Here is a 22,376-nt window from a genome sequence, read left to right as displayed (position 1 = left end):
ATTTTGTAGACTAAAACTATGACGAAAAAATGTTTGTCGACTGCGTTTTTTTCACTGACGAAAACAAAATAAAAACGAAATAAAAACTAAGCTGTGATGACTAATACTAAGACTAAATATATTGACAATTTCATCAACAAAATAAAAAACTAGACTAAAACATTAGAGGAGAAGGGAGTAATTTTATGTTTGGTTGCTCTCAGGTGTTGCGTGCTGAAAATAGCAGATCTAGAAGATCTACGAGCTTGTAGATCGTCTATTTTCAGCACGCAACCAAGTGTAAAATCAGTCATTACGATGCCATCAAGGCCTGCCAAAATACAATTCAGTCGACTAAATCAACTGTAGATTTAGTCAACTCAAATCTTATGATATTTAGTCGACTAGAATTAGACTAAAACTAAAACTTTTCAGGTGACTAAATTATGACTAAAACTAAATTATATTTTATTCAAAAGACTATGACTAAAACTAAATCAAAATTTGCTGTCAAAAACAACATTGGTTTGGCACCAGTGCTGGAGTCAGTCAGACTCCTCTCATTCTCTCGATAGACAACACAAGTGGGCCCTGATCCAGAATAGGTTCAAGACGAACAGGTTGTTACTGGAAAAAGTGCATGGAAAATCAAAACAAATCCTCCCTGTTACGATTACTGTCAAAGGAAACTCACACCACATTTCACTCAAAACAATAGAATGTGATGAAACCTGCCAAGCTGGTTCACTTGGCTTTTCCCCATGTTCACAAACAGAGAACAGGGACGTGCTGGGCCCCTGATTCAGCCCGGGAAAAAGAGTTGTAGAGGCCCTCATTGCGCGCCATAGAGAGAGATCTCTCTCTATTGCTGCTGCTACTCAAAGATTTGCCATTTCAGATCATGACAAGTGACAAGCCAGTGGGCCAATTACTGTACATGAGTTATATTTTGTTGTTGTCGGGTGGAAACCTTGTTTGTATTTATAATTTAAAAAATGATTTAAACTAGTGAAAACAGCCGATCTACAAGCACACAACGCCTCGCGGTGCGAGGCGTTGTGTGCTTGTAGATCTGCTGTTTTCACTACTTTTGTGCGACGGCCTTGTATGATGAAGCAGGGCTTTGCTTTGCGAAATAAATTACAAATTTGAAACTTGGAGATACAAGATTTCTGCCCGACAGTGACGATTTACTTTGTTGGCCGCCCAGCCCCCAAAAATGGAACGACGGCAGACATTTTATTTCTTATTTTTTTCCTAATGGTCCAGAATAGGTTCAAGATGAACAGGGTGTTACTGGAAAAAGTGCATGGAAAATCTAAACAAATCCTCCCCGTTACGATTACTGTCAAAGGAAACTCACACCACATTAAACTCAAAACAATAGAATGTGATGAAACCTGCCAAGCTGGTTTCACTTGGCTTTTCCCCATTTTCACAAACAGAGAGAGACTGTGTGTGTAGCCGTCTGCGACTGAGCACACTGACCTGCATGGGAGAGAGTGTCTCCTTCCACATGTGGATGAGTTTACAGTACATGCTGTAAGGTCCACACTTGGATATCTTCCTCAGGCGTCCGATCACTGACAGCTCAGCGTAGGTCATGCCCATGTCCGCCTGAAGGGGGTTGAGGAGGGAGGTGGGGGAATATATCGTCACTGTCGGGCAGAAACCTTGTATCTCCAAGTTTCAAATTTGTTTTCGCGAAGTAAAGCCCTGCTTCATCATACAAGGCCGCACAGGTAGTGAAAACAGCAGATCTACAAGCACACAACGCCTCGCACCGCGAGGCGTTGTGTGCTTGTAGATTGGCTGTTTTCACTAGTTTAAATCATTTTTAAAATTATTTAAATTCAAAACGAAGAGTTTTGGACATACAAGGTTTCCACCCGACAACGGCGATATGTGTGTAGGTGAGTGTGTGTGTGTGTGTGTGTGTGTGTGTGTGTGTGTGTGTGTGTGTGTGTGTGTGTGTGTGTGTGTGTGTGAGTGTGGGTGGACGGACAGAAAAAGCAAGCCAGAGATATAAGAGATGCAAGATGGGGAGGGGAAAGATGAGCGGGTTGAGGGGACAAGGAAGGTTATGAAGAGAGAAGGTGATGGCATTGGAGATGGATAGACAGAGGGAGACATACAGGGCAGAAAGATGGGAGATCACGTAACAAAATAGTCCAAACAGATCTGTGTTTTGTACAGGTTAGTTCCTACAGGACTGGTAGCGGCGGTTCATTAAGTCCAAGGACACAGTGGAGCAGCTCAGCAACTAATGTAGTTTGAGGAGACGGGACGAGTATAATGGTGGGGTTTGCAATAGATTAAAGGGATATTTCACTTTAAAAAAAAAACGTTTGGTAATTTTATCATCTAATCAGGCTTTTATGAACACCCTGAACAGTTTTTAATTTGCTTGATTCAATATTTAGATATTTGATGTAAATGTTATCAGGCCCTCCAGGCCCAGGGCCTCTCCCCATACACACCCATTGTAACTTCAAACTGCATTTTAACCATGATAGATTCATTAAAACACATACTACCTTCCTAATACGTGAGCAGGCCGTGCTTTTTCGATAACTTGTTTCGTTTATTTTTAATAATGTTTTGTATTTCATTTTTTTTCCATTTTCCCAAATAATTATTAAAAAGAAATGAAAAAAGTTATGGATAAAACATATTAGGAGGGTAGTATGAGTCACCAGAAAAAACAATTGGTGTTTTTAATGAATCTATCATGGTTAAAATGGAGTTTGAAGTTACAATGGGTGTGTATGTGGAGAGAAGCCCTTCCACTGTTTCCCTGTTGAAAGTGGAATATCCCTTTAAGTCTTATCAGGGCCTGTCAGACCCACAGAAATGTGTGTAGGTCTGTGCTAGCCTCGTAAACCAGTCTCTTACTGCCTTGATTCGAACAGAAGATGGGAGGAGTCAGTTTACTAGGCTAGGTCTGTGCATAGATAAGCCCTTTTCACAATAAGTTGCGGTTAAAGCTGGCCATACACTAGCCGATAATCGGGCCCGACTGAATCGGGTAGAATTAAACACTACAGGATAATTTTTTCAGATTATTTTACCAGATAATCTAAACGGGCTCAGACTAGCCGTTTTGAACAGTCGGGCGCTCCGCACGCTACAGGATTCTATCCCGATTGAGTCGGGCTCGAACACAGCAATAATAAATAATATAATGAATACAAGATGCCACGGGGCTGTTCTGAGAGCTGTGCTTTGCAACACGCACGCACACGCACATACAAACACATGGCGTTATCCACTGACTCAACACACAACACCGCCTCACGCAACGAAAAAAAAAGCTTCAATAAGTTGTGTCCTATTTTGACGATATGAGTTCACTTTGACACGTTTCATGTACATCCAGCTCTGACATCCCCTCTCCTGCGCTAAAGTGCCGCTCCGTCCTTCTCATGGTGCCTGATTTATGATTAGTCGTATGACTGTGTAGCGCACCCAGAACAAGATCTCCAAGACCAAACTGTGTCTGTCCCGTGCCACGTTGTAAGCTTGTAGATCAGGATGGGCGTGTACTTCTTTGACTCCTAGAGATGGGATTTATGGTTCTTTGAAGTGAACCGGATCTCTGGGATCCGTTCCTTTCAAAGAGCCGTTCAAAAGGCTGGCTCATTAGTTACTTGGTAGATTTTGATATAATTACAAATAACTTAAACCCTATATACATTTATTTCTGCCATATATAGGTAGGCCTACATACCTGCCATTTGTTGCATTGTGAGCTTGTAGATCGGCTATTTTCAAAAGATTTTTCTACATTTTATTCATTGGAAATCTGTGAAACAGGACATTCTGCCTACTTTCTACTATTGGTACTCTGTAGGCTACATTAATTAAATGTTGAATGATACCAATACGTTTGTACTTTTACTCAAGTATATTAACATTCCAAAAACCTCTACTTGTGGCAGAGTATTTCCACATTGATTGCAGTAGGCTATTTTCCCACCACTGTTCATTAGAAAGGAACGGCTCCCTACTGCGAACCGGATCCCATCGTTCATTTCAAAGAGCCGTTCAAAATACTTGATTTGTTCGCGAACGTCCCACCTACTTGCAAGGGATGTGTGCTGGTCGCGGTCTTTCTTCTGTTTGTTTGATATGCGCTGCCGCTGAGTTTTAATTTAAATCCCATTCATTCATGATACAACCTGATGGAGGGACGGACGCTATGAAAAGTGTGTCTGTGTGCGGGCGCGCGTGTGTGTGTGTGTGTGTGTGTGTGTGTGAGTGAGTGAGAGGCAGAGGGAGAGGTGGAGAGAAAAAAAAAGAGATGGATCTGTCACTCAGTCAGATGTATGCTCAGAAACTTGCGTCTATCAGCGGCTGCTGTACCTATTTTCTCTCAGTCCCCTGCTGCCCTTCCAGTCTTCCAGACCAGTACAGATCCAGGAAAATATCAAACATGTTTGAAAAGAGTCAGGCTACCCCCGATCGTCCTCCGAGCCACTCGGCTGGGGTCCGAGTGGATCTGTGAGACCTCACGCTAGACGACGTTCATGCCCGATTGTCGGGCCCGTTTCAGTCGGTGGCAGCCCGATTGTCGGGAGGGTAATTAAATAGCCCGATTATCGGCTAGTGTGCGGCCAGCTTAAGTCGTTAAGTGAGTTAAACCAAATTGTTTCCTGGCAGGAAGTTAAACTGCCAGCCTAACCTGGGCGGACAGAGATTAAAAAAATAAATGCCATCACATGAAGACCAATCACCATAAAATCCTCTTTTACTTCAACAAAAATAGCCCCAATATGGAGGGTGCCAGCGGCTTGAGTGGCTTGTTGTGATGATGGATAATGCTGTGCATTGGGGATGGAATTAGTAAATAAATGATGTTACGTGGGCTGCCTCTGTGGACCTGTCAGCGTGGACCGAGAAGTCAAAGAATCTTGATGATGGAAATAATTGACTATAGAAAATCGGACATACTCTGCATGTATTAATAATTGATACTTCTCCATCTCATCTTTTAATGTACGGTATCCCGCCATAAGAAACACGTTACTAGTGGTGCTAAGCTACGGCTAACAGATCTATGCTATTATTCCACCTGAACTCCCTCTACCAGGGTTCCCACACATCTTTACCAATTAATTTCCAAAACTATTCCAGAATATTTAACCCGATTTCCAGGACTATATAACAATAATTCAGCTCAATAACAGGTTGCTTACTCCTATATGCAATGCCCAAAGACAGGTGGTGTATGCCAGTGGTTCTTTACCTTTTCAGGCTGTGACCCCCGAAATAATCATGTTTTAACTGGGGACCCCCCGCCCTGACGAGCACTAAGAGTTGAAGAATTTCATTTTGTATAACACTGTTCTATTGTGAAAATAGCAGATCTACATGCTCACAACGCATGTAGATCTGCTATTTTCACAATTTCTGCCTCTAATATTTGACAATTTGGCCAATGTTTAATTTGTCATTTCAGAGGTATTAACAAAAAGACAATGCATAGCTATTTTTTTCAGGACCTTCCAGGACCCTTGATAAATTCCAAAACTTTTCCAGTACTGGAAAAATATTTTTCTAATTTCAAAATATTTCCAGGAATTTCATGACCGTGGGAACCCTGTATTATTCCACCTCTGAGTCTGAACTCCTTCTACTGAATCTGCCAAACACTCCAGGATGTATATCCTGATCCTAAGACCTGAACATTAAACGTAACCTCGCGTCACCACTCACCAGGCTTTCCACAATACACATGGAAAGCCTGTTTTCAATGTACTGCTCAGTACTTGGATCCGGTCAGGAGCCCGGCTCTTAGGGGTAACAGGAAAAGCCGACCTAAAACAAAGTCGACCCAAACTCGTCTGTGGCCTTAAGCTAGATGCAGAATAGACAAAAATCTAATCTTTGCTTCTGGGGGTCCCTGGAACAAAATATTTTACGATGGGGGTCCGTAGCCAAATACATATCATTCTAGGGGTCCTTGACATGACAAAGTTTGAGAAACAATGATAGCAACATACGTTCTTTCAGGAAAACTGTTAGGATTTAGAAGACATTTTTAGAATGTGCCTATCAGTGGTTAAGGACCCCCAAAATGAGTTTTTGGCCGCGGACCCCCATCTCAAAATATTTTGTTCCACGGATGGACCCCTATCGCAAAATATTTTGTTCCAGGGACCCCCCAGAAGTAAAGATTAGATTTCGGTCAATTCTGCATCTAGCTTAAAACACATTCCCCGCCATTTAACAATACCTTCTCTCCCCTGCCCCTGTCTCCATAGACTTCCATGTAATTCATAGTGCACGGACCATGCACACCCATGCCTAGATAATGCACCACGTGTGTCCACATTGCTCACAGCTTTCAAACAAAAAAATCCGAATGGAAATCCGTTCAGGCATTCATGAGATGGCAGCCATTATGTTTTCCTAAAATGTAAACAAAGATGGCTGCCATGTTTGAAAGATGGGGTTGCTATGGGGGTTAAACATGCAATTTCACGATTGCTATCATGCCTACTAAATTTTTTGGGGTCAAAACATTTTTTTTTTCTCAGGATTATCGGGCCTGGCGGGGAAAGACATTGAAATAATCTCAGGACTATCGGGCCTGGCATGCAATGAGTTAAGGCCACACACCTGTTGGGAAACGAGTTTGGGTCGACTTTGTTTTAGGTCGACCTTTCATGTATCCCTCTTATGCCTCATTCACACTACGAAAAGCCAAGCTAATGGTTTGCTTGGTAATTCAATGTATTCTCAATGCAAACCAGCTTTAAGATGCACAAGATGCTCCAAACAAAGCTTGGAAAGCTTTAAAGCTGGTTTGCATTGATATTACATTGATTTACCAAGCAAACCTTTAGCTTGGCTTTTCTCAGTGTGAATGCAGCATTAGGTACCTCATCAGTCTGGGACACCTGTCCGTCAGTCAGTGGCTCCAGCTCAGCAGTGGGAGGAGCAGCCAGGATGCTGCAGAGGAAACCAAACATGTCAAATGATGCATCATGTTGTTAATACATGTCGCTAAGGTGGCGCAGTGGTCAAGTCCCTGCCCACCACCACAGAAGTTGTGGGTTTGAATCCACCGGGGTAAAATCCGGCTTCGTCGGATGTCCACACAACCTTGGCTGGCAAATAAATCTACAATAGTGTGTGCTAGGGCAGGGGTCTTCAACAGGGGGTCCGCGACCCCCAGGGGTCCGCGGAGGTACTGCAGGGGGTCCGCGAAATTATTGCTTTAAAAAAAAAAAAAAACGATTTCAAAAAATGTTTTTTTTTTTTTTCACATTTATGTTAAAAAATAAATCATGATTCTATCCATTTTGAATAGCTTGAATACATGATTACTATGCAATTGACAGATTGTTGATATTATTGACATTGGTTCTCAGTTAATAAGTATTATGTTTAGAAATGGTAGTGGTACGGCCCACCCTGCTCGCTGTAACTTGTACATGTTTAAAATAAAAAATATGTCGTAGCCCCGACCCCCACACCCCACGAGGTGGTAGGGGGTCCCTGCTCTATCTCCCCATCAGTTTGGGGGTCCCCGGCCTGAAAACGTTGAAGACCCCTGTGCTAGGGCATTCACCGAATATTCGAATATCAAAGTCACTATTCAACGTTGTTCACCAAAGTCGAATATTCATTTTTTTTTGTTTTTTTCTCTTTAAAAAATATATAGTTTATAAAACTTGGCTAGATAGGAAGTCATAAGAATGAGTTGTCAATGCCCCTGGTGGATGAATTTGTTAATGCTCTATACCAGGGGTTCTCAAACCTTTTTAGGCTCAGACCCCCAAAATAAACATATTTGGACTGGGGACCCCCACCCTGACAAGCACTTGGAATTGTAGGTATAACATTTAATGTGACTCCATAGATAAATATTGTGAAAATAGCAGATCTACATGCTCACAACGCCTCGCAACGCGAGGCGTTGTGAGCATGTAGATCGGCTATTTTCACAATTGCTTACTTAATATTTGACAGTTTGGCCAGTCCTGTCGAATATTCAACTATTCGAATACTTTGAGGTTGAATAATTCGAATACTAAAAATCACTATTCGTGAATGCCCTACTGTGTGCCTATAGCAAGCACACTAATAATGTTTGAGGGTTGGGTTAATGAGTAATAATGAGTTATTCAAAAATCAAACCCAAGTTTGAAGTGAGCGGTGGTGCCTGCACGTGTGTGGGGGTGGGGGTGTGTGTGCGTGCGTGCGTGCGTGCATGTGTGTGTGTGTGTGTGTGTGTGTGTGTGTGTGTTGCTCACAGAGGTGTGTGTGTGTGTGCGTGGCTGCGTGCGTGTGTGCGTTGCTCACCCAGCTGGAGTGTGTGTGTGTGTGTGTGTGGGGGGGGGGGGGGGGGGGGTGTGTGTGCGTGTGCGTGTGAGAGAGAGAGAGAGAGAGAGAGTGTGAGCCATACTTGCTCACTCAGGCCCCAACTGGTTGCAGTTGATGCTCAGGGTAAGCTAGAGTCAACAGCACCTCTCTGGTCACCCAGAGGTACTGAGGCTACATACACCTCAGGCTACAGACAGACAGACAGACAGACAGACACACACGGATACACACACGGCCACGCTATGGAGACGGTGTGACCACCGCTCAAAAACACCTGACCGTTCCCTTTCAGTGAAACGTCACCTTGTGAGAGCAGTGAGCTGGAAATGCTCCACACAGTAGAGCAGGAAGCTCTTGAGGTCTATCTTACTGACTCCTCCTATGGGGTTGATGTCGGCACTGGAACAGTCGTACTTGGTGAAGTAGCCTGTGAGGCTGACCACAGAGAGGAGAGAAGCAGTGCAGTGTTGATTTCGTCGACTAAAACTATGACGAAAAATGTGTGTCGACTGTGTTTTTTTCACTGACGGAAACTAAATAAAAACGAAATAAAAACTAAGCTGTGATGACTAAAACTAAGACTAAATATATTGACAATTTCGTCAACAAAATAAAAACTAGACTAAAATGGCAGGGAGGGACTAGTGGAGGAGAAAGTCATTTTATGTTTGGTTGCTCTCAGGTGTTGCTTGCTGAAAATAGCAGATCTACAAGCTCACAACGCGTCTCGTTGCGACGCGTTGTGAGCTTGTAGATCGGCTATTTTCAGCGTTTAGTCGCCTAAAATCTTATGATATTTAGTCGACTAAAATTAGACTAAAACTAAAACTTTTCAGGAGACTAAATTATGACTAAAACTTTTATTCAAAAGACTATGACTAAATCAAAATTTGCTGTCAAAAACAACACTGAAGCAGTGTTCATTTTGACAGCACATTTTGATGTAGTTTTAGGCAAAGTCTTTTGAATAAATTAATTAGTTTGTTTTAAGTCATAGTCATTTGAAAGGTTTTATTTTTAGTCTGGTTTCAGATAACTAAATATCCTAAGTATCAGTTAAAGCTATACTGTGTAAGTTGCTCAACCAGTGGTCAGTAGCTCTATAGCAAACCTCGGTCGCGTCCGCGTCTTTCGGCCGTTTTTCGCCGGGCCTCACAACCCCCGCGTCTGCCTCCACCTCGCCGAGATCTATCTTTTGAGGGGTCCCTGGTTCCTGTGCGTTCAGGCATTCTGGAGAAACGACTCCTTCACCATGCTTCACCGTTCACTCGAGTATAGACACACACGGGAGACTACAAATATGGCCGCCCTAGCGACCCCACTTCAAGATGCGCTGTGATTGGCCGGCAGTGTATAACCCTCACTGTGATTGGCCGGTAGTGATGATGACGCAATTTTGCCGCGAAATTCTCCCCCCCTCACGGCTCATAGAAAACATATAAAGAGAAGGCTTTTGAAGCTGAAAATAACGGAGTGGGTGTTCTAAAACTTTAGCGATTTAACAGTTAGGACAATTTTAAGATTTGTTTTATAAAAAAAGTTACATGGTATAACTTTAAAATATCAGTTGATCTAAAAGCTCAGAGCTTGTAGCTCGGAGCTTGTAGATCTGCTATTTTCAGAGCGCAACACCCAAGCGCAACCACATATAAAACAGTGTTGATTTCGTCGACTAAAACTATGACGAAAAATGTTTGTCGTTTGTTTTTTTTCACTGACGTAAAAACTAAACAAAAACTAAGCTGTGGTGACTAAAACTAAAGCTCTGTCCACACCGGCGAATTAGCGAAAGCGACGTGAATAAGCGAACCAAAAAGGCGAAGAATTCGCCATTCGCCCTTTTCCATACACACCAAAAAGCGACGCGAATGTGCGTATAATATTCGCTTAATTCGCCTAAAACGAGGGGGCGATATCTGCCTGCATAGCCACAGGAGAAAGGAGAGAGAGGAGAGGAGAGAGGAGAACGGAGACAGGGAAACAAATAAAACAATGGAAACTATATCCTCAGGTGATGATGAGACCTGGCCGTGGTTGTTAGCCTATTAAATAAGAAAAAGAACAGAAGAGACAAGTGACAACACGCGTTCTCCGTTCCCCCTCCCCTCAGCTCCGGCCGGGGGCAGAGTAGACAGGGTCGGTCAGTGTTTTATCATAGCCGGGTCGGAATGGCCGCATCACCCTCGGAGTATAATACATACGGGGCTGTCAATCATTATGTGTATTACCCGAGAGGACCCAAGAGGACCCGTATTGTGTGTGTACTTTCTGCTTTTTTATGCAAACTGTAAAGCAATCAATCAATGTGTGTGTGCGCGCGCTGGTGTGCGCTATAAGGAACGAACTCGAACTAGGCTACTGGAGTTCTGTTTAACGTGTGTGCTGTGTTTAGGCTGGCCTGACCTAGGATCATGGTCTGTTAGCCGTGAGGCAGCGAGATGAATGGCTGTGTAACAGTGAGATGATAATGCTGGTCTAGGATCAGTTTAACAGCAGGGTAAAATATATTGGTGCGTGCGTAATGCATGCGCGATGCGTAGCCTGCTGCCAGGATGAATGAGAAAGCAGCCGCGACCGCGTACAAGTTAAACCATGACTTACCTCTCTGTAGTTAGAAAATAGCCTAAAAGTATTCCTTTTAATCTCTGGCTTTTGTTTCGATCTTAATATTATAGATTCCTTGGTAGCCTTCTTCTGCCTGTCAATCAGTTAACAGCGCACGCTGCACGGCTACAGTGAGTTACATGAAAGGGGGTTTTAATCATGATTAAATGGTCGGGTCTCTCGGAAATAAAAGGATTTCGGTCTGTAAAAAAAGAAAGTCAGTGTAAAGTAACTAAAAGTAGCCTACATTTACTTGAGTAGCCTGTACTTGTAGGTATTTGTACTTGAGTCGAATTTCCAGTACTTTCCTTCTAATCGACTCATTTCGGATCCTATTGTAGGCTATTTAATACCCAGCGATTTATTTTTAAACATTAGTCTTTTTGCAGATATAAAGTAGCCTACAATAACAAACACATAAACCATGCTTTTACCGGTAAGACATTAGAGTAGGCTACTTTTTCCAAGCAGCCACGCAGATGAGACACGGAAAAGGAGAACGACACTGTTCCATTCGGCCTCAATGTAACGTGAAGGTCCCTCCACCATTCTCTCTCTCTCTCTTGAAATAGGGTAGAGTGAGCTTACTTTGATACAGAGAGAGAGAGGAATTCGCCTTTGAACGTTCGCTTAATTCGACACAAGGGCGAATAAAAAACAGACGCCTTTTCGCTTTTTCTAAATTCGCGTTTGGTGTGGATGCTTCCATTGACTTTATAAGGTTTTAAACAAAAGGCGAATAATACGCTAATTCGCTATTCGCCAATTCGCCCTCAGTGTGTACGAGGCTTAAGACTAAATATATTGACAATTTCGTCAACAAAATAAAAACTAGACTAAAACGTTAGGGAGGGACTAGTGGAGAAGAGAGTACTTTTATTTTGGTTGCTCTCAAACTAAAACTTTTCAGGAGACTAAATTATGACTAAAACTTTTATTCAAAATCAAACAGGTGTTGCGTGCTGAAAATAGCCGATCTACAAGCTCGCGAGGCGTTGTGAGCTTGTAGATCTGCTATTTTCAGCACACAAACAAGTGTAAAATCAGTCATTACGATGCCATCAAGGCCTGCCAAAATACATTTTAGTCGACTAAATCAACTGTAGATTTAGTCGCCTAAAATCTTATGATATTTAGTCGACTAAAAGACTAATAGACTAATAAACTAAAACTAAAACTTTTCAGGTGACTAAATTATGACTAAAACTAAATCACATGTTATTCAAAAGACTATGACTAAAACTAAATCAAAATTTGCTGTCAAAAACAACACTGATATAAAATGACATTGACAGTGCAGAAACCTACTGATATAAAATGACATTGACAATGCAGAAACCTAACGTTTTACCTCTCATCCACGTTAGCTGAACCCAGCACCAGGAGGCCTCCTGGCTTGCCCTGGGCCCAAAGACTCAACTGGGCAAACAGGTAGGCTAAGATCATCCTGATACGAGCCTGAGGGGACACACAGCACAGGCAGTGGTGGAAGATGCACTCACATGTTTTACTTTGAGTAGAAGCATCAATACCACAATGTAGAAATACTCTTTCAAAAGTATAAAATGTATAACAAAATATTTTGAAAATAGCAGATCACACAAGATCACAATTCATCTGTGAGCTTGAAGATTGTCTATTTTCAAATGGCCCGAAATGTATATAGGGCTGGTTAATGTATGTTTTGTAATAATCAAAATCTACTACTAAAGTTTTCAAATAGTTGTAGTGGAGTAAAAGTATAATATTTTGTCTCTGAGATGTAGTGGAGTAGAAGTAAAGTTCTGAAATTTGGAAATACTACAGTAAGGGTGCCCTCACACCAAAATACCTATGAGAGTGGAATCCGCGTTCCGCCAATGCATTTCAATGAGAAGGGAGCGTTTTTTGCCGAAATCCTCTGCTGGCATGAAATCGCTTCACTCTCATTGAAATGCATTGGCGGAACGCGGATTCCACTCTCATAGGTACTTTGGTGTGAGGGCACCCTAAAGCAAAAATACCTCAAAACTGAGTAAATGTACTTAGTTACTTTACGCCACCGTAAACACGCATGCACATAATTTCACAATTTCCGAAACGCAACAAAGAGCATTTTGACATTTTGTTGTATGCACTCACAGGAAGGACGGTTTACTGAAACACGTGTGAAAACCGCGGTTGAACCGTGTTAACTTGCAAACTACAAAGAATAAATGCATAGCGAGAGAGAGAGAACAAGAGAGTGAAAGATAGAGAGAGTAGGGCTGTCACAATTATTACATAATCGTCAAATCGTGATTAATTGACATAATCACGATTCTTTTTCATAATCGTCATAATCGTTTCCATGTTGAAAAACGTTCATATATTTAAAAAAAAGTCAAAAATAGTGGAAATAGCCGATCTACAAGCTCACAACGCGTCGCGATGTTCTTTTTTAATTATAAAGTTGTCAAATATGTCATTAATTTCTTTGTATATTTAGGTTATGTGTCCTATCTATCTACCATGTGCAACTTCTCGCGGCGCGTTGTGAGCTTGTAGATCGGCTATTTCCACTATCAATGTTATTTTTTAAGTATAAAGTTGCCAAATATGTCAGTAATTTCTTTGTATATTTAGGTTATGTGTCCTATCTACCATGTGCAACTTAAAAGCCTAAAAGTCAAACAGAAATGTAATTGTCAACGACAAAAACACAATTAAATCGTTAATCGCAATTATTTGAGGGACAAATAATCGTCATGTAAAATATCATCGTGACAGCCCTAAGAGAGAGACATGAAAGGCTTACCAACCTGTACGTTCTGCAGTGCTAGGTTCTCCCTGAGGGTTCCGCCGTTTGCACGGAACTGGGGCCACTTTCCCGTCACCAGGGACAATATACCCAGCACGGCTTTCACAGCCATATCTATGTTGATATTCATATGGGTGCTGTTAAAAAAGAAAAAGAAACAATGGATTTGACAACAACATGAAACTTAAGTTCTAGCAAAGGAGTAAAAGAAAGCAATAAAAGAGAGGGTTTGTGTAATCTAAACCAATAAGCAATTTCAGATTTCATATACTTTTGGTACACTGTACAGCAGGGTTCCCCGATTAGTTTTCCCCATGGGCCGAATTATGTCTAGGGTACCAAGCCGAGGGCCACAACGTTGCAGGGGGCGACGGTGGCGTTCCCGCTACTCCAGCGACAGTTCAGATATCGTCGTTGTCGGGTGATAATCTTGTATGTCCAAAACCGTTCTTTTGCATTTATCATTTTAAAAACGATTTAAACTAGTGAAAACAGACGATCTACAAGATCTTGTAGATCTGCTGTTTTCACTACTTTTGTGCGACGGCCTCGTATGATGAAGCAGGGCTTTACTTTGTGATAGAACGTAGCAACGTACACATTTTGAGATACAAGGTTTCCATCCAACAACGACGATATACTAGTGTTGTTGCTGCTCTTATACCACCATTATTACTGGGGTTGGTGGGGACCAGACAGTAGCCCCCCGTGGGCCGCAAATGGCCCGCGGGCCGCCTATTGGGGAACCCTGCTGTACAGCCAAACTAATATTTATGACTATGCACCTCTCTACCAAAGCCAGACAGGAAAACTATATGTACACTAAGAGCATCCAGGTGACCATGAGAACATTATGGATTACAGTTGTCTTCTGAACTGATAGCACGACCATGGAATAAAGTTAATTCAGGATAGAAAAGTTAGAACATTCTTAAATTAAGTACCGTTTAATTCAGTTCGCTAATCACTTTGTTCAGGCATTTTGCTTGTAGTTGTGACCGTCAGGTTGCAGTTACTATCAAAACCTCCACCGGCTGTCAGTCAGTCTGTCCGTCACAAGTCACGTCACACTTTTGCCCTACTCATATCGCCGCCACCGTTGCCCCGATCCATGCCAAACTTTGCACACACACTCATTGGCGGCCAAAATGTCTCACATGGCACTCTTCTAGCGCCACCATGAGGCCGATTCTTGCTAAACACATTTTTGGACACAGCTCCTTCAGATTTTGCCATAAAATCACACAAAGCGGTACACAGTATCTCTAAAGTCATGTCATCAACATGGATCTGTTCCATCTCCCATATTCCCTCCTGATTGGCTACCATTGCCTTCTAAAGTTTGTGTATGCGACCTGACGGTCGCTTATCTCCCGATTAGGGAGTCTTACTGGTTGATTATAGTTTCCCTTGCCATAGCTACCTAAATCCCAAACTGGATACGCAATAAAAAACATATATAAAAGACTTGCCACAAAAAGTTCGGAAATCTAACTTTGGTCGATTATATCTCCCCTTATATTTCATTTATATCGTTGATGTGTCACCTTTACAACGAAGTACAGCTTGTAAGCATCGGGCATTCGAGGCATGAGCTACACAGCCAAACATGTGGGTAGCGCCGACCAGAATTTTGCCAAAATGGCTTGCAATATACTGTTCTGCTGGCATTTACTCTCGTTTTGGGCTTCCCTGACACTGACCTTAACATTAACAAAGTGTAAAAATTGCCAATATGTGTTGTTTTTTCTTTTCCTTATTACTGTGAGAGAGTGCAATCATGCAATGCCCCAAGTAACAAAGGTGAACACCAAAAGAACAGTATTGCAGGCCTGCAAGGCCATTTTGACCATTTTTGGAGGGGCGCTACCCACACGTTTGGCTGTGTTGCTCATTACACGAATGCCAGATCCTTACAAGCTGTACCTCATTGTAAAGGTGACAAATCAACGATAAAAATGATATAAAACACAATACCTACATTTGGGTTTATTAACACATCAGATGCCCAGAATTATTAGACGTTTAATTTGCTGGTGCCCATGGCAACCCGCCATTTTACCTACCTACCATTTCTTACCCCCTCTAAACATGCCAGGTTAACGCCACCATCCCTACCTGCCGATCTGATTGGCCAGTTCCTTGGCGGCGTTGCGCGTGCCCTCTGAGGAGTTCTCACTGGCCATGTAGCAGGTGGTGAAGACTCGACCACACAGCTCTCTGGGTTCCTCTGGACTGTAGGACACGTCCCCCACCACTCTCCGTACATCCTCCAACACCTGACCGTCTGAGGGGACCACCAAGAAACGCAGAGTACACGTATACCAGGGTTCCCCAATAGGCGGCCGTGGGCCATTTGCGGCCCGCGGGGGGCTACTGTCTGGCCCCCACCAACCCCAGTAATAATGGTGGTATAAGAGCAGCAACAACACTAGTATATCGTCGTTGTTGGGTGGAAAACCTCGTATCTCAAAATGTGTACGTTTCTTTCGCAAAGTAAAGCTCTGCTTCATCATACGAGGCCGCCGCACAAAAGTAGTGAAAACAGCCGATCTACAAGCACACAACGTTGTAGATCGGCTGTTTTCACTAGTTTAAATAGTTTTTAAAATGATAAATGCAAAACGAATGGTTTTGGACATACAAGATTTTCACCCGACAACGACGATATCTGAACTGTCACTGGAGTAGCGGGAACGCCACCGTCACCCCCTGCAATGTTGTGGCCCTCGGCTTGGTACCCTAGACATAATTCGGCCCTTGGGGAAAACTAATCGGGGAACCCTGATGTATACTGTATATTGCGACATATATTGAGATGTATGTATTTTCTCCAAAAGTACTGCAATACTACAGCCTGGAGTATCCATACAGTAATGGGAATCGATTATATTGCACATCTCTACAGAGAAAGAGATTATTTTGCTTCCTATATTTTCCTTATATCTTGTATCAGTCATGTATCTAACGCTTGTATGTGTCTACAGGACTGCATGAGGCAGATCGCCCCCCGCTACCCCCACCTCCCCGTTTCTCGCTCCCAGACCATCTGTACTTCCTGGCCGTGTCCTGTGTGTTCTCTTGCTGTCACGTCGCTCTAGTGTGTAGAAGGCTACGCATGCCGTAATACGTGCTGGCGACAATGCTTTAGTACTAAAAAGGATGTATGAATACGCAGAGACTTGTCAAAATGAAAATGCGCGTGATTTACAACGCGGCCGACCGACCGATGAAAAGGTTGTTGTTGGACCGTCGCTAAATACCATCTAACGATGTATAATTCAATTACTGTACCACATGAATAGCGTGGCATTACTGCCCACAGAAAAGCATGATATCCATGTTGCAGTATGCAGTTTATAGCTTCATGTTTGGGGTTTATTTTCAGACAACACAGTGTGACTGCAGGGCCAATTTTGGGAAGAGAGAGAGGGGGGGAGGGGGGGGTACGTCTGGAGACTCCAAGTAGCCAGCGTGGGAAAAGTAGTCTCCTAAATGTATTTCTAAAAAGTAAAAGTAGGCTACCAATAGCAGTTCATTCATAAGTCTGTACTAGTCCAACTTTGATCGGCTGGTCCAAATAGATCCAGGCTATTTCGAGTTTATTTTATTATTTTTTTCATTCAAAGGACCAACTGTGGGAAGCGCTGTCTTTTTTGAGCGAGGAATTATTCCAATCGCAACGGTCGGGGGCGTGGTCTGGGAATGAGAAACGGGGAGGTGGGGGTAGCGGGGGGCGATCTGCCTCATGCAGTCCTGTAGACACATACAAGCGTATCTAACATGGTTCTTACATTCAGTCTGAGTGAAGCCTGTGATAGAAGTCTTATTTCATGTTGAGTGGTACTTACTGCCGTCACGCACGGCCTGGCAGACCAGCACACACATGGAGTAGACGATGGAGGCAGAAGAGGAGCTGTCTACACCTCCACTTAACGGCAACAGAAACCCACCCTGGAACAGAGCACGCAACACAACCACTAAAGACAACCCCTTAAAGTACACTATGTTGTGTATCATTATTTTATGCTTTAACTATTGAAAAATAGCAGATATACAAGCTCACAGCGCCGCACCGAGTGCCGCGCTGCGAGCTTGTGGATCTGCTATTTTTGAAAAATCGTGAAAATTAGAATTTTGACCAGATTCTATAAAATTCTTTTGAATCCTTCTAAGATTTTTTGAAAAAACCTATGTTTCTATGTCAGCAATCTGGCCAGCCATCGTAAAAAGAAAAGGTCCTTTTCGCTTAACTGGAGCTCAGTTAGTCTGTTCTTGAGAGACTACTATGTCAGTGGTTCTCAAACCTTTTCATGTGAAGGACCCCCAAAATGATATGTATTTGGCCATGGACCCCCATCTCAAAATATTTAGTTCCAGGGACCACCCAGAAGCAAAATTTGAGTTACAAACGTACGCTTTGAAAATACATATATTCAAAGATTTGCACACATTTTCACGACTTTTTCAAAAATAGCAGATTTACAAGCACGCAGCACGGCACTCGGTGCCGCGCTGTGAGCTTGTATATCTGCTATTTTTCACTGGTTAAAGCATTCAATAATTCTAGGCCTAACTGGGTTTTAAACATAATTTTTTTTACTAAAGTCTGTCTATTGGAAGGTTAAATGCCTGTTGTCAGAGAAAAATAAAGCTCTAGTCCTGACTGAATATTATGAGATATGATATTTTATTTATTAAAAAAAAGAAGATAATGCACAAATGCATTTGGGACCAACCAATCTGTAAGATTTGACACAGCTTGTCTTTTAAGCTCATTAGACTCTACTCGCCCCCGCCCCAAAAAAAGTTAAATCAGCATCCCGTTAAGTCATGTTGTTGTTGTTGCCTAGCAAAGAAAATTATTTACATAATTTAATAAGCAAGAGCATTCCATTCTTCAAATAAGGAGTTTTGACTCCCAAGTAACCCCTCCTCACACTCCCCACTGAGTGTATAGTGACCTGAATTCTGTATTTTTCTAAACCCTATCCAACTGTGGCTAGAGCAGGGGTTCCCAAACGTTTTTGTCTCAGGGCACCCCATGAATATTTCTTTTTTCCGAGGCATCCCTACATTATAATTTTCACTCCCAGCACCTTATATTTATAGCATATCGTCGTTTTCAGGTGGAAACCTTGTATGTCCAAAACCGTTTGTTTGTATTTATCATCTATAAAATTTACTAAACTAGTGAAAACAGCAGATCTACAAGCACACAACGGTGTGCTTGTAGATCGACTGTTTTCACTAGTTTTTTGCGACAGTCTTGTATGATGAAGCAAGGCTTTGCTTTACCAAAAGACGTACACATTTGGTTTCTGCCCGACAGTGACGATATTTTAGTGATTATGTTGCGAGGAAAACATTGAGATAATAGCCATTTTGGTTTAGAACTGACTGAAAATAACTTTCAAGTTTAAAATGATACTAAAATATTGTGTCCAAATAAATTCCATAATATTATCAAATGATCTCGCGGCACCCCTGGACTGCCGTCGCGGCACCCCAGGGTGCCCCGTCACCCACTTTGAAAACCCCTGGGCTATAGATATAGGGAGAGAGGCCGCACACCACGGTTCCATCCCCAGCTCTGACATGCCTGTGCGTTTCAGTTGTGTGCTGGAGAGAGTAGAGGGTTTCATATCTACCAGACTACCACTCCATCAGCACGGCCAAAGTGCCCTTGAGCAAGATACTGAACTCAAAAGCCGCTTCCCAATCCAAGGGATTTGCACTGCGCATTTTAAGGGCGATGACGTCACTGGACCGCGCCGAGTGCTGTCCCATTTCGTAGACCACGTTTAACCTCCCCTTGGAATGTGCACTACTTTCTCCTCTTTTTGAAGCATACAGCCGATGGTCACTTCAAGCACTTCGTTGGATAGCGGCGTCCCACAATGCAACGCGGCGCCTCCACGATTCAACCCGAATCAAAACGAAAACAACCGAGTTTGAGCATCGCATTAAAAGAGCTACTACTGCCCGCCTCGGTTCGACTCATGCTGGTTCTCAATTCTCCTCGAACGTCGCAACGTATTGACTTTGACCCCTAAGGACCTTCCAGGGAGAGTGCTCATGTGCGTCTTGCGGTGACACGCTCCCTAGTTTTTCTTCTTCTCTGAGCTGCTTTTTTTGTTAGTTTTTTCGCACTGATTTTTGACTTTGCACTATTAGGTTGTGTTGGTAGTTTCTGAGTATTCTGCTTTGTTTAACAATGTCAGTGAGATACTTGTTGCACTAACTAGCATTGACTGTTACGGTCTCTTTTTGTAAGTCACTTTATGTATATATACTTATATATTATTCGCCCCCTCTATTGATGCACCTTCTCTTTATTTGCGACCGTAGGTCGCATTTACTACCAAAACCTCCACCGGCTGTCCGTGGGTGAGTCAGTCCGTCACACTTTTGCCCTGCTCATATCTCCACAACCGTTGCCCCCATCCATGCCAAATTTTGCACACACACTCCTTGACTGCCAAACTACAACCTCCAAGGACCCCCGGAGCCCCAGGGACCCCCAGGTCCCTAGGGGACCCCCAGATGTAAAAAATGACCAAATGTGGTCACACGTCACACTTTTTCCCTGCTCATATCTCCGCAACCGTTGACCCGATCCATGCCAGATTTTGCACACACACTCCTTGCCTGCCAAACTACAACCTCCAAGGACCCCAGCCCCAGGGACCCCCAGGTCCCTGGGGGACCCCCATATGTAAAAAATGACCAAATGACCAAATGACCACCCCAACGGGGCTGCTCACGGGGAATTCCTGGGGACCACCCACTCCTGGTGCTCCAGAACGGATGCAAAAGTGTTGGCGCCCCCAGTGGAGGACCCCCTCCACTGCAGCTCACATAAAATGCCCTAACTCGGCCTAGGAGCGTCCGGGAGAGCCGGGGCCGGTACCTATTCGTCCACCTACGGTCGCTTATCTCCCGATTAGGGAGTCTTACTGGTGGTACTGTACTGCTCTTGTTTTTTTCCTCTTATCTATCTTTTTTCTTACTTCTCTGTAACTTTGTAAAAACTGTATACTGCTATGCTACAACTGGACAACTGAATTTTCCCCTTGGGATAATAAAGGTATCTATCTATCTATCTATCTATCTATCTATCTATCTAAAATAGGCTGTGTCATGGTGAATTATGAAAAAAATACTATCTTAAAATGTATAAAAAGTTAATTCCCCGTCTCAAAAAAATACGTTTGGGGGCGTTTAAGACGGTTTAAAATGGTTTAAAAGTACAGCGGAGGGGGGGGGTGGAAATGGCGGACGATTGTTTTTTTGCGTCCGGAAGTTCTCGGCTATGCACTTGGCAGTGCTGTCCCATTTCACAGGCAAAATGTGCACTTCACAGGACAAGCCACTACACTAGCCCTACCCTAGCTAGGGCTACACTATGAAGGGCGCACACTCTGAATTGAGAAGCGGCAATTGAGAAACTGTTCCCCCCTTAGACTCACCTGTCCACTCCTCCTGAGGTAGTCCCACAGCCAGCAGGCAGGTCCTAGACTGGGAGGCACAACAGGATTAACAATGACAAACTATTTACAGTAACAAACAGGTTATTACTATGATGGCATAAACCAGGGTTCCCCAATAGGCGGCCCGGGGGGCTACTGTCTGGCCCCCACCAACCCCAGTAATAATGGTGATATAAGAGCAACACTAGTATATCGTCGTTGTCGGGTGGAAATCTCGTATCTCCAAATGTGTACGTTCTTTCGCAAATCATACAAGGCCGTCGCACAAAAGTAGTGAAAACAGCAGATCTACAAACACACAACGCCTCGCGGTGCGAGGCGTTGTGTGTTTGTAGATCGGCTGTTTTCACTAGTTTAAATCATTTTTAAAATGATAAATTCAAAACGGACAGTTTTGGACATACAGTACAAGATTTTCACCCGACAATGACGAAAACTGTCGCTGGAGTAGCGGGAACGCCACCGTCGCCCCCTGCAATGTTGTGGCCCTCGGCTTGGTACCCTAGACATAATTCTGCCCTTGGGTAAAACTAATTGGGGAACCCTGATTTACAGTAACAAAGAGGTTATTACTATGATGGCATAAACATTAAATTAATAACATTGACTTTTTTTGTAATACAATGACATTTTAAACAATGACATTTTAAGCAATGTAGGTCAGAATACGTAAGTGGCCAGAAACCTTGTTAACACAATGCAGGGTAATGATGAGTGCTAAGAAAACAAGTATGTGCTACAACCTAACTAGGATAGCAGGTGGACATCAACCCTATCATTATCTAATTAGCATACCTTCCTACATACCATACTGTACTTAGCGTCTGTGAACAATGTCCAAAACCGATTGATTGGCTGCGATGCGGGACCATTCAATAAGCGAACAGACGTTAATAACATGGATTTGGGAGCCTTGCCTAATTACAATGCATGTGTCATTAAAAACAATATATATTTTATAGTTGAAGGGCAAATACACAGTATATGTAGGCTGGGAGCATGACACATTTTGTGTGAACTCATGCGTTGTCAACTTGTCGTGTAACACAGAAAAAAGTAATACTGTAATAATTTGGACTCTGTGTTAGGATTGCGGAGAGGGGCATTCATGTGCGCTTTTTTTTTGGTTGGGACTCTTAGCACTGGTCACTTCTTGACACTAACTTGTTGGACTTTTTTTTGGCTCT

General features: G+C 42.9%; 1 protein-coding gene and 1 long non-coding RNA gene across 3 annotated transcripts in view; one reads left to right on the top strand and one right to left on the bottom strand.

Annotated features, from left to right (window-relative positions):
• nadsyn1 (NAD synthetase 1) overlaps positions 1–22,376 on the bottom strand; it is a 50,453-nt gene that overhangs the window by 3,528 nt on the left and 24,549 nt on the right. For both annotated transcript variants that reach the window (XM_080729987.1, XM_080729986.1), the window contains exons 12-19: positions 21,169–21,217; positions 17,548–17,650; positions 15,815–15,983; positions 13,698–13,833; positions 12,269–12,375; positions 8,617–8,748; positions 6,867–6,936; positions 1,468–1,596 (exon numbers count right to left, since the gene is read on the bottom strand). In XM_080729987.1, coding sequence (XP_080586113.1) covers positions 1,468–1,596; positions 6,867–6,936; positions 8,617–8,748; positions 12,269–12,375; positions 13,698–13,833; positions 15,815–15,983; positions 17,548–17,650; positions 21,169–21,217 — 895 coding nt within the window. The remainder of the gene's footprint in view (positions 1–1,467; positions 1,597–6,866; positions 6,937–8,616; positions 8,749–12,268; positions 12,376–13,697; positions 13,834–15,814; positions 15,984–17,547; positions 17,651–21,168; positions 21,218–22,376) is intronic.
• On the top strand, positions 1,883–5,227 carry LOC308288161. Its single transcript, XR_013962174.1, has 3 exons — positions 1,883–2,842; positions 2,922–2,959; positions 4,600–5,227. It is a non-coding gene; the product is annotated as an uncharacterized lncRNA (long non-coding RNA).

This window comes from Nannobrachium achirus (assembly GCF_963921795.1).
Source record: "Nannobrachium achirus genome assembly, chromosome: 7".
NCBI classification, from domain to species: Eukaryota; Metazoa; Chordata; class Actinopteri; order Myctophiformes; family Myctophidae; genus Nannobrachium; species Nannobrachium achirus.
This window is presented reverse-complemented; position numbering and strand designations above follow the sequence as displayed.